This window comes from Pelophylax lessonae (assembly GCF_965119305.1).
Source record: "Pelophylax lessonae genome assembly, chromosome: 1".
NCBI classification, from domain to species: Eukaryota; Metazoa; Chordata; class Amphibia; order Anura; family Ranidae; genus Pelophylax; species Pelophylax lessonae.
In genome coordinates, this window is record NC_138768.1 from 427425857 (window position 1) to 427439057 (window position 13201).

The 13201-nt window shown below is 39.9% G+C and overlaps 1 protein-coding gene across 1 annotated transcript in view; it reads left to right on the top strand.

Moving 5' to 3' along the window:
- The window catches only part of MUSK (muscle associated receptor tyrosine kinase), a 245538-nt gene that overhangs the window by 183456 nt on the left and 48881 nt on the right, over nt 1-13201 (top strand). The window contains 1 exon segment of the mRNA XM_082255087.1: nt 9003-9194. Within this exon segment, the coding sequence (XP_082111213.1) occupies nt 9003-9194 (192 nt within the window).

Here is a 13201-nt window from a genome sequence, read left to right on the forward strand (position 1 = left end):
ATAGGTGATCAAATACCACCAAAAGAAAGCTCTGTTTGTGGGAAAAAAAAGAACGTCAAATTCGTTTAGGTACAGCATCGCACGACCGCGCAATTGTCCGTTAAAGTCACGCAGTGCCGAATCGCAAAATACCCCCTGGTCGTTTAGCAGCCAAATCCTCCGGGGCTTGAGTGGTTAATGGACAATTGCGCGGTTGTGCAACGCTGTACCCAAACAAAATTTATGTCCTTTTTTTTCAAAATAGAGCTTTCTTTTGGTGGTATTTGATCACCTGTGCAATTTTTATTTTTTTGCGCTATAAACAAAAAAAAGGCGACAATTTTGAAAAAAAAACAATATTTTTCACATTCTGCTATAGGACATTCTTAAAAAAAAAATGTAAAAATCAAAATTAGCGTATTTTGATTGGTTTGCGCAAAAGTTATCGCTTCTACTAACTACGGGAAAGAGTTATGTCATTTTTAATGTTTTTTCTTTTTTTTTTTTTTATACTTGTAATGGCGGCGATTTGCAATTTTTTGTGGGACTGCGACATTGTGGCAGACAGATTGGACCCCTAGCTGACATTTTTGACACTTTTTGGGGTACCAGTGACATTACTACAGTAATCAGTGCTAAAAATATGCACTGTTACTGGAATAATGACACTGGCAGGGAAGGGGTTAACAGTATAGGTGATCGAGGGGTTAAATGTGACCCTAGGGGAGGGATTCTAACTGTATGGGGGTGGGGCTTTTGAAATGATCACAGAGACCCGTGATCCTGCATAGAAGAATCACAGGCGCTCTGTGATTACTCCAGAGATAAGAACGGTCAGCTGTGTTTACAATAGCTGCCCGTCCTTCTCTGTCAGCGGGGAACGATCGCGGGTGCCTGGTGGCAATCAGAGCCGCCTGACACCCGCAGCGGCTTCCCCGCTGATGATCGGGGGCGCGTGCACCCCCTAGCTGCCTTCAGGCGAGTGATGTATCCCTACATCACTTTGCCTGTAGGAGCCAGACTGCCGCAGTAAATATACTGTAGGCAGTCGGCAACTGGTTAATGGAGTCCAGATTCAGAGATCTATGGAATATATAAAAAAGGGGGGAAGGAGTGGAGGGTCAAATAGAAAATATATAACCTCCAGTTACCTAATATGCTGCTCATAGCTCCCGATAAGGTAACTGTATGTTAAAATTGTTAAACATGCAACCAGTCATGATAAATTTAGCATATACTGCTTATAAAAGACAATGGGATTGATTTACTAATCCACTGTGCACTACAAGTGCACTTTGAAGTGCAGTTGCTGTAGATCTGAGGGGAAGATCTGAAATTAGGGGAAGCTCTGCTGATTTCTATCATCCAATCATGTGCAAGCAAATGTGCTGTTTTTTTATTTTCCTTGCATGTCCCCCTCATATCTGCTGTGACTGCACTTTCAAGTACACTTCCAAGTGCAGATGCAGTACAATTATAGTGCACAGTGGATTTGCCTTTAGTAAATAAACCCCAATGTGTTATTTGCTGCAAAACACCCCTAAGGGGGGTTGGAGCAATGTACATATATGTATCTCAATTGCCCACATTGATACAAGTAATCACTCCCTCTGCATAGGCTGGATTTGAAGTAAAATGAATGCTGTTTCCACTCACCTATGGAGGAGGACAACCACTGCTTAGTTTCCACGTGAAAAGGCTCCCCAGGTTCTGGCAAAATGACCGTTGGAGGCCCAGGTTTTTTTACCCCCTCCACCCACCTGTGTGTGACGTCACTGAAGGGTGCTAACATCCTAAGGGGGAAGATGGTGTGCGCCAACCCTTCCACCTCCCCTGTCAAGAGTGCCTAGACGCAGACAGCTGGGAAAGCCGCATCCGGCCTGCACACAACATCTGGCCGGATGAAGCACATCCACCAGCAGCTGCCCAGCACCACCTGGAGCACTGGGGGAATGGCAACACCATGAAACACCTACAAGGCATCCGAAAGTCCAAAGGGCACTTGGATACCAGGACCTAGATGGACACAACCACGACCAGGGGCAGCATGATAAAACCACCAACAGGGGGGAAAAAAGAAAAATATGGCACCAGCACTTATGAGCCCCCAAAAAAGGGCATCCTATATGGACCACCCTGGGTCATCCCTCCCCTACTGGAGGAGAAGGAGAAATCGAGGGCCAATGGTAACACGGGATCGGGGAGAACCCAAGAAGCCTATTGACAGTGCAGTGCACAACAGCATTAAATCAAACAAAGTCAGTATGCATGTCAACATAGGTTATTCAAAAAATGTTTTTTATTTTTTTCTCCAAAAATTCTAATGAACAAAAAAAGTAACATACATAATGCAAACAAACACGTGAATTGAAAAGAAAAAAACAAATAAAAAACAAAACAAAATGCGGTCCATAGATATCGTTAATACTCCATCCTTTTTCAATTTTAATATTTTTTATTAAAGGCATCATTGATAAACAAACATATATTGACAATAATATAATTCCATAATAATGAGAACATTGTAGTCACATCTTATTATCCCAAAAAAAACACCTGATGATGCCTTCACCTATTTTATCCGTCATTTACCCCAAAACAAACCATAAAACCAAAAACAGAACAAGACAAAAAAAATGTGCTCCTTTCCTTCACTTCCCCCCCCCACCTTCCTCTCACCCAATGGCACCAAATTTTTTCCCCATAGGTTCAATACTCCACGAGAGCTTTTCCTTCTTCCGAGAGAATAAATAGATTCCAGGCTTCCCAGGTTTGCTTATATTTTTCCCTATTATGTCTAGAGGTGAAAATTAAATCTTCAAACTTATTTATTTCCTCAACCTTCATTACCCAATCTTTTACCGTAGGTGCTAACTCTTTCTTCCACTTTCTCGGAAAACATGCTCTTGCTGCATTTAATAAATGATTCACTATCGAGCTCTTATATTTTTTGGTTGAAGTTTCCGACAATTGTAGGAGAAAGAAAGCAGGGTGTGTTGTAATCTCTAATTCAGTAAATTTTTGTGTCACTCTTTTAACCTCTTCCCAGTACTGCCTTATCTTAGGACATGTCCAGAATATATGAATTAAAGTGCCCTGCTCTGTCCGACAGCGCCAACACCTATCTGATACTGTAGGGTAGACCTTATTTAATCTATCTGGAGTATAATACCAGTTTGTCAGTATTTTATAATTAGTCTCTTGGATCTTGGTACATATTGAAGAAATAAAAACCCGTTCAATTTTCTTATGGCGCTGTATGGACGAGAAAGAGCACCCCAATTCACTTTCCCATTTATCAAGCCTAATTGAGCTCAATTGATCCAGAGGTGTAATTAATAAGTTGTACATTTTGGACAAAGTATGGGTTATGTCACCTGGGTCTGAACAATAAATGTTTTTTCTTTTTTTCTCCAAAAATTCTAATGAACAAAAAAAGTAACAATACATAATGCAAACAAACACGTGAATTGAAAAGAAAAAACAAATAAAAAACCAAACAAAATGCGGTCCATAGATATCATTAATACTCCATCCTAACATCAATGACTGATATGAGAGTGGTCTGAAAAAATGATCTGTTTATTAAAAAAGGTTTGTAACTAATAGATTCATTAAGTCCAAGAGGGCTTATGGCTTGTAAAGAATAAACCCATTTTGTTTCCATTTGCAATAAAATATGGTTAATATCCCCACCACGATCATGTGTTCTGTTGTGAGAAGCTCACAGTGTGCAGTGAAATCAGAGTAATATTTTTCAGTTCTGGAGAAAAAAATTGCAATGTTCACTCTCCTGCGCTGTGTGGTTGGTCCTAGTGCATTGGCAATACTTTGTTTGACATGTAAATGGATATGGACAATGCACGCCTTGTTGCCCTCTCAAGATTAGGGGAATGCAAAAACACTGAAAACATGAAAGAAAACAGGAGGCACATGGGCCTAGCGCATTATCCTCGATACATGTTTTTATTAAGTAAAACTAAGGTGAATGTACACACAAAACAGTTCTTGTGAAATGGTTAAAATATCCTCAACTAACAGGGGCCCCAGGAAAAACAGCACTGGATAAGATAATCATATATCTGGATCCTATGAAATCCTTTGCCCGCACATCTGTACAAGGCTCTGAAGAAGAGGGAAACATTGAAACGCGTTAGCCAATATGTCTACAAGTATAGTGGATTTTCCAACAGGGACATGATCGGATGATTTTATGTATTAACTATGACACAAGAACTGGTTTGTGAGTACATTCACCTTTTTTTTTACTTAATATAAACCTGTATCGAGGATAATACGCTAAGTAATTTCAGTACAAGAGAGGAGCCTGTACAACGGTGCATGGCTAAATGTAAGGCTGACATTCAGCTTTACCAATAAAGAAATTAAACAGATGGGAGAGGAAAGTTTATCAGCCTCCATGGTCCACATTGGAAGCGATATGGTCCATGCTGAGCTTTGAACTCTCAGTAGGAATGTTAGTCATCTCATTCTGTAAGTCAGAGTAGGTGAAGCAGGTAAGACCCTTGTGTCTAATTGAAATCTTAGCTCCTGCCAGTTTTAGTGAGTAATAACACATATATTACATTTGGGCAGTTCTGCCATGTCTGAATTTCATGAAAAGAGCATTATGTACTAAAATACCTCTTTAAGATTGATTACTATCTGAATAGCTACTATGCACTTGACAAAAACAAATTTTATCATTGCAAAAAAATAGCAAATGCTGGCCATATAAGCACTGTAATTGCCGTAAAGACTGGAATGTCTGTTCCAAAATGCTTCTCAACAAATCTGAATTATTTAGTGAGCAGCTGGACTAAGCTACTTCTATGTGTGTGGCACGTAAAAAAAAGTGTGGCTATGAAGGGTAATCCTGATATTACATAGGAGGAACACGATGGCTTTATGTTTTTTTGTTTTTTTTTTAGGACAAAATAAAGTAGAGGTCTGTTAGGCTCCATGTACACGGGACGTTTTTAAAAGTCCCTTTGAATGCTGGAATTTTTAGGAAGTTTGAAACGTCCGTTCGGTCGCGTTTGTACCCGCGTTTAGCGGGCGTTTAGTGGCGTTTGCGGGCGTTTGCGTTTAGAAGCGTACCTAGAGGTCAAAAAAATTATTCCCCTTTAAAATGGAAAAACGCGAACGCTAAACGCGGGTCATTGCGTTCAGACGCGTTCGGACGCGTTTAGACACCTTCGGACGCGTTTGTGCGTTTGAAACGCCGGGAAACACACGTTCGAACGCAAATAATTGCGTTCTAAAAAAAGTCCCTAAACGCAACTGCCTGCAAATGACTGTAAACAACCTGGTGTACATGGACAGATAAGATAAAATGTAGATGGGTTCAGGGGCTTCTGAAAAAAACGCCCAACTGCTCCTAAACGGCCATTTCCAGCGTCCCGTGTACATGGAGCCTTAATGTGGCTATAGGTAGATCAAACTTCTATCAGTTCACAATGTATTGTCTTGCAGGGGGGATTACTCCATCTATCTTGTTTGTGTAAATGAAGGAATCTGTTTTTTTTTTTTTTTTGTGAATATATTCCTTTATAGATTTATGAATATGTATTTTTCATCTGTAGTATTCACAAGCATACATGAAACATCCCCCTCTTTGGTTCGCAGCAGAACTCCCAAAACAGGGGAAATGTTCTAACCCAAACGGCGAACCCTATTGAAGTCTATGGGAGCCGAACAGGAAAACTCAAAAGTGCCCATTCTGAAGGCTTATATGCAAGTATTTGGCCATAAAAGGGGTATGGGGGTCCGGGTACTGCCCTAGGGGACATGTGTCAATGCAAATTTTTTTTTTTTTTTTAAACAATCGTTTTTTCAGAAACAGTGATTTTATTTATTTCTAAAATGCAACAATAAACATGAAAATGTATTTAAATATAGTGCCTGAGGGGTCCCCCTAATGTGCCTGTAACGTGGCACATCTGTGGCATGCATAAAACATGCTGCAGCTAAAATTGCACTTCTAAAAAAAAAAAAAAAAAACAGAATGAGTCAAATCACATTTAGCCCCGGTTCACACTAGGGCGACCTGTGAGGCGACCTGGTCGCCTCACAGGTCGCCGCAGGTCGCCTCCCATAGGAAAGCTGCGGACCCGTTCTAATAGGAGCGACACAAGTCGCTCCGACCTAGAAAAAGGGTCCGGAGCTTCTTTGGGGCGACCAGGAGGCGACCGCCATAGACTTCAATGTTATGAAGTCCGTGGCGGCCGCTCCGAGGTCGCGGCGCGCTGCTCGCACCGCGATCTCGGAGGTCGCCCCTGAAAGTAGCGTCGCTCCTATGTGAACCGGCGCTTAAAATGACTCACAGTTACAATTACCAGCACCTGGCTAATAAAAAATAAAAAATAAACAAAAAAAACAACGTGGCCCTTCATACCAGGCCCTTCATAGTAATAATTTTGTTGTTTGATGCGGCTCATTATTGAGTTATATAAATTCTTTACTGTCAGGTGCATATTTATAAAGTGGTCATTTGTTTGTCAAGTATTAAATGCTAGGTCTCCATCAGATCTTTAGTAGTTATGAAGCATGTTTGCCAGATTCCACCATGTGTCAAATCCTACCATTTGGCACTCTTCTGAATTTCCCTTTAAATAAAAACTATATATCTCAGCATATACAATATGATGAGCATCAAGGTTGCTGGCATCAATATGTTTTTTTTTAAATTTGCTTAATTCCGAATAATAATTGTTGACCTTATCAGTAATTTGTGAAGAACCCACTTGTTGCTCATTAACCACTGTATATACTATATATTGCTCTGGAAGTGAACATTTTAGTCTGAAATATTCCTTTGAAAATGCCAGCATTTTAATTTGCTAACAAGAAAATGTAAACCCTATTTGAATGTTTAGAGTAACTACTGGCTGCAAATAAACCCAGCAGAAAAGCATGCCTAAATTTGCCTTCTATTAATAAAAATGCCCTATGGGTATAAAGTAATACTATGAAATAGTATATCCATATGTGAAGGGGGCTTGTCTGGGGTCTATAAACTCTTATGTAAATTAAATTTGCACTTTTCCCATGGAATGCAAAACAAAAGTTTCAGTTTGATGACAACCCCTGCAATTACTTACTTACCTTTTCTTTGCCCCATCGTCACTCCATTTGCCTGGGAAAGCAAAAAGATGTCCTGCCATGACATCACTGATGCTTGGTTATTTGGTGCTAAGGCACCCAGCATTGCTATAAGGGCATAAGGAGAATACCCTCAGCCCTATATGACCTTCTCCTTGCTTTCACAGGTGAAGAGAGTGGTGCGGAGTAAAGCGAAGGTAAGTATAGGCAGCTGTTTGGGTGGCACTATAGTGAAAATGTTGCATTAGCAAAAGCACAGCTTCACTATAAAGAGCAATTATTTTTACAATATCCCCAAAACGTTGTTCTGGCAAGGCTTAAGCACTTTAAGTATCATTTCCATGTATTTTAATTTATTTTTTGTTTCATACATTTTTTTTTTGTTTCATAAATTATTTTATTTTGAATGTGCTAAATGCCTAAAGAAATATCCTGAACACTTGGGCAAGACAGTAAGTCAACAGATTTCTTATATATGTGCTTGTTAAAGAAAACCTTTGCTGAGAAGCATAGAGGCTTGCTGACTTCTCATTTTACAAATACTAGATGCCTGGATGTCACGCTGAGCCTCTGACCCAACCCAGATCAAATAAGCAGATAATTACATCTGACTTTAAGTTGTTTGAACTACCGTATATACTTGTTCCAGATCTTTGTTTCAAAGTAGTGAAACCAGAGGCATAGTTGCCAACATTTGAAAAAAAAATTCCAGGGACACTTTGCAGCACAGCTATCAATTACTTACCACACCCACTTCAATGAAGCTCCGCCCACTCTGCATAATTAATCTCCACCTACTTATCATCAGATTATAGGGTCTACTCAATAAAGAAAGAATTACAGCAAATTGAAAAGGGAATTTCAAACTTAAGGCCAAAGTAGCAGAGTTGGAATAATTCTCCCATTCAGCTGCACTACTTCTGCCTAAAGTTTAAAATTCTCATCACAATTTCCTGCAATTCTAAAGTGTGAAATGTGCTCAGGTGTGACCATACAAAAAATGTAATATGGAAATATAAATAAAGTGCAAGGTGTAAATAAATACGATAAAACCTAATTATACTATCTGGTATATTTAGGTTTTATCGTACTTATTTACACCTTGCACTTTATTTATCTTTGCATATTACATTTTTTGTCTGGTCACACCTGAGCACATTTGACACTTTATTCACATGTCATGTTACCAGATATTTTTGCACATAAGATTGTTGCCTTCATCCTACCTACCTACATGTCTGTTAATGTGTCTTCACTCTTCAGGGGTCCTTCTCTGCTCTGTTGTGGCGGCCGGCACCGGCGAGGCGCTGCCGAGAAAATGTCGGAGAACCTTTAAATTAAAAATGGCACCGGGCGGCGCCATTACGTAACTGCCCAGCAAAGCTTGTACGAGTTTTCCTGAGCCCAGCAGGCCTTGGAACAGCGCATGCGCAGTTACAATGTCAGCCCGCAACCATTTTTTTACAGGCACTGCTGCCCGTAACGGGCATTTACGGGCAGCCCATCTAACGGGCGCTTGCTGGGACAATGTAAATTACCCGGGACAGGCTCCTATTTGACGGGACTGTCCTGGCAAAAACGAGACAGTTGGCAAGTATGCCATGCCAGAGGATCAGCATAACAGTCAGGCAAGTAGCACATTCAGATGCTCAGCAAAGGCAGCCTGCAGATTCCTTTTAGTAGAAGTTCACTTTAGAACAAAAGGTATGATTAAAGATTACTTCAGAGGTCTGTTACATATGTAAAAGCCTATGCGGCCTTGTGTTTCATGCAGCCACATACCTTCTCTGCAATTGCTCATAGCTCTATATATTGCAGGGTGTGGAGATTTCTTCCATTATTATTTTGTACCTCTAGCTGCACAGGAAACATTGAATAAATGGTCATTTGTTAATGCCGGTAAATTACATTTATTTCAGGGAATCTGCTGTCCCAACTCTATCAGCCCTTCCTTCAGAGCTCGTCCTGGACAGATTACATCCAAACCCAATGTATCAGAGAATGCCGCTACTTCTTAACCATAAACTCATCAGCCTTGAATATCCTAGGAACAATATAGAATATGTCAGAGACATAGGAGAAGGAGCATTTGGGAGAGTCTTTCAAGCCAGGTAATTATGCATTCATTGTTCAAAATATATCTACTACATGTCTTTATACTCCATCCCTTTGCTTGAAGTGCATCACCCCCTGTCCCTTACCACAAGGATACTTACCAACAGCCTGACTTACTGGGAAATAAGTGGTTTGGAATCAGTTGTATTTTTCCTGATGTTTTATCTTTTTTACCATTTATATAAAAAGTATAACTGAAGGCATTTTATTTTTGTTTTAGATTTTAGAAAGTGGCAGGGGATAAAGACACCTGTTGGGTTTTTATTGCATTCTATGCCCCTGTTAGGGAGATTTACCCTCTATATTTGTCCTGTTGACCATTGCTAAAAAAAGTGAAAGAAAATCTAAAATGTTGAGTTGCCAAAAGAACAGGAATTGAGGGGAAATCTTCCAATGAGTAAATTAGTTCTGGTGACTACCAAGGAATTCCTTAATTTTGGAGGAATTTCCTCTCACTTCCTATTTTGGCTATGGGACAGGAAATCAAAGAAATTGGACACAGATGGCAAAAAGAACTGAGAGGCATTGTAACCCTCTCCTGCTCTATCCAAAATGGAAAAGAAAATCTTTTAGTTCTACTTAATATTACTACTAAATATTAAATACAGTGTGTACCAATGAGACACATCTCAGAGCATTATTGGTTTTCTTTAGAGAGAGCACAGTAGATCTCTCTACTTGACATTATGGGGTTGATTTACTAAAACTGGAGCGTGCAAAATCTGGTGCAGCTCTGCAAAGAAACCAATTTGCTTTTTTTTTGTCAAAGCTTAACCTCCCTGGCGGTATGATTCTTTTGGATTTTAGGTGCTGAAAGCGGTACCATTATTTTGCATGTAATTCTTGTGAATGAGCAGCCAAAACCAACTGTATACATTTATTATATATATATATATATATATATATACAGTTGGTTTGGGCTGCTCATTCACAAGAATTACGTATATATATATATATGTATATACGTATATATATATATATGTATATATATATATATATATATATATATATATATATATACAAATATTTACATAAAAAGTACAGTAAAACTGCAGGAAAGGGCACTGGGGGGGGCAATGTAATGTGAATTTTTTTTATTTTGAATGGTATCAGTGTGTTTGGTGTGTTTTACATTTGAATTTGCTGCCGGTTCCACCCCCCGGCGGACATCACGTCGCCGGAGACGGAAGCCGGGGCTCGCAGACGATCGGGAGAGAGCTCCGGCGCCGCATACCGCCCGCATTCTTCGCTGGATCCCGGAGAAAAGGTAAGTAAAACCTCTACCAGGATCCAGCGATCTTCCTAGCGGTACCCCGAGTGTGGCTCGGGGTTACCGTTTTTGGCTCTAAAATCGAACCCCGAGTCACGCTCAGGAATACCGCTAGGAAGGTTAATGCTCCATTCACACCTGAGCGTATTGTTTTCAGGCGTTTTGAGACTTCAGAGATGAGTGTTTTAGGAGCTGAAATACGCTTAGGTGTGAACAGGGCCTAATTGAACAAGCTGAAGTTAGAAGCTGATTGGCTACCATGCACAGCTACACCAGATTTGGCACTCTCAAGTTTAAATTAATCAACCCCTATGAATGGAGTATTACAGAACAGAAGAGTTGAAGAGCTGTGTCATTTTCATTCAGTTGTGTGGGTAATTTGAGTTTGAGCTAATGAGCCCTCTTAACAGCAGGCTGTTTTCCTCTCAGCAATTATTATTGGCCCGGTGGAGAAAACAGTCTAGGAAATAGACAATGCAAAATGCCTGTCTTCTCTTTATGCTGAAGTTACAGTGCCTTGCGAAAGTATTCGGCCCCCTTGAACTTTGCAACCTTTTGCCACATTTCAGGCTTCAAACATAAAGATATAAAACTGTAATTTTTTGTGAAGAATCAACAACAAGTGGGACACAATCATGAAGTGGAACAAAATTTATTTGATATTTCAAACTTTGTTAACAAATAAAAAAACTGAAAAATTGGGCGTGTAAAATTATTCAGCCCCCTTAAGTTAATACTTTGTAGTGCCACCTTTTGCTGCGATTACAGCTGTAAGTCACTTGGGATATGTCTCTATCAGTTTTGCACATCGAGAGACTGAAATTTTTGCCCATTCCTCCTTGCAAAACAGCTCAAGCTCAGTGAGGTTGGATAGAGAGCATTTGTGAACAGCAGTTTTCAGTTCTTTCCACAGATTCTCGATTGGATTAAGGTCTGGACTTGACTTGGCCATTTTAACACCTAGATATGTTTATTTGTGAACCCTTCCATTGTAGATTTTGCTTTATGTTTTGGATCATTGTCTTGTTGGAAGACAAATCTCCGTCCCAGTCTCAGACTCTATCAGGTTTTCTTCCAGAATGGTCCTGTATTTGGCTTCATCCATCTTCCCATCAATTTTAACCATCTTCCCTGTCCCTGCTGAAGAAAAGCAGGCCCAAAACATGATGCTGCCACCACCATGTTTCACAGTGGGGATGGTGTATTTAGGGTGATGAGCTGTGTTGCTTTTACGCCAAACATAACGTTTTGCATTGTTGCCAAAAAGTTTGATTTTGGTTTCATCTGACCAGAGCACCTTCTTCCACATGTTTGGTGTGTCTCCCAGGTGGCTTGTGGCAAACTTTAAACAACACTTTTTATGGATATCTTTAAGAAATGGCTTTCTTCTTGCCACTCTTCCATAAAGGCCAGATTTGTGCAGTATACGACTGATTGTTGTCCTATGGACAGAGTCTCCCACCTCAGCTGTAGATCTCTGCATTTCATCCAGAGTGATCATGGGCCTCTTGGCTGCATCTCTGATCAGTCTTCTCCTTGTATGAGCTGAAAGTTTAGAGGAACGGCCAGGTCTTCGTAGATTTGCAGTGGTCTGATACTCCTTCCATTTCAATATTATCGCTTGCACAGTGCTCCTTGGGATGTTTAAAGCTTGGGAAATCTTTTTGTATCCAAATCCAGCTTTAAACTTCTCCACAGCAGTATCCCAGACCTGCCTGGTGTGTTCCTTGTTCTTTATGATGCTCTCTGCACTTTAAACGGACCTCTGAGACTATAACAGTGCAGGTCCATTTATACGGAGACTTGATTACACACAGGTGGATTCTATTTATCATCATTAGTCATTTAGGTCAACATTGGATCATTCAGAGATCCTCACTGAACTTCTGGAGAGAGTTTGCTGCACTGAAAGTAAAGGGCTGAATAATTTTGCACGCCAAATTTTTCAGTTTTTTATTTGTTAACAAAGTTTGAAATATCCAATAAATTTCGTTCCACTTAATGATTGTGTCCCACTTGTTGTTGATTCTTCACAAAAAATTACAGTTTTATATATTTATGTTCGAAGCCTGAAATGTGGCAAAAGGTCGCAAAGTTCAAGGGGGCCGAATACTTTCGCAAGGCACTGTACATTGGCCATTCTCAGCAGAAGCAATACTACACGATATAGAACAAGAGAGTTTACAGTATAGCCCGTGTTTGACTTCTGGTAAACCAAGTGGTAGACATAGGAATGGAAGAATACTCTCTCTCTTTGGCTTTCTTTTTGCACACAAGTTAGGTCTTAGTGGCCCAGTGATTGACATAACTTTCCTTACCATTTGCTACAATACATTTTTAGGAAGATCTTGGAAAATCTTTGCAAAGGGAGATAACTGTTGACTGATCCTAATATAAATTTAGAAGAGCCAAAGACAAACCTGGCTGGCTAAACCGTAATGTAACAAAACTTATTAGGGAAAACAAAAAATGGCCTTCAAGAAATATAAATCGGAGGGCACATTATCGGCTTTCCAGCAATAGAAGGAATTAAATAAGAAATGTAAATACCAAATCAAAATGGCTAAAACCAACATCGAGAGACAAATAGCAGAGGATAGTAAAAAGAACCCTAAGAAATTCTTTTAATGTATCAACAGCAAATAAACGAGGTCAGAGCATGTTGCACACATAATTAACGATGATGGGAGGATGGTTACAGAGGACACTGAGAAGGCAACCGTACTTAATGCT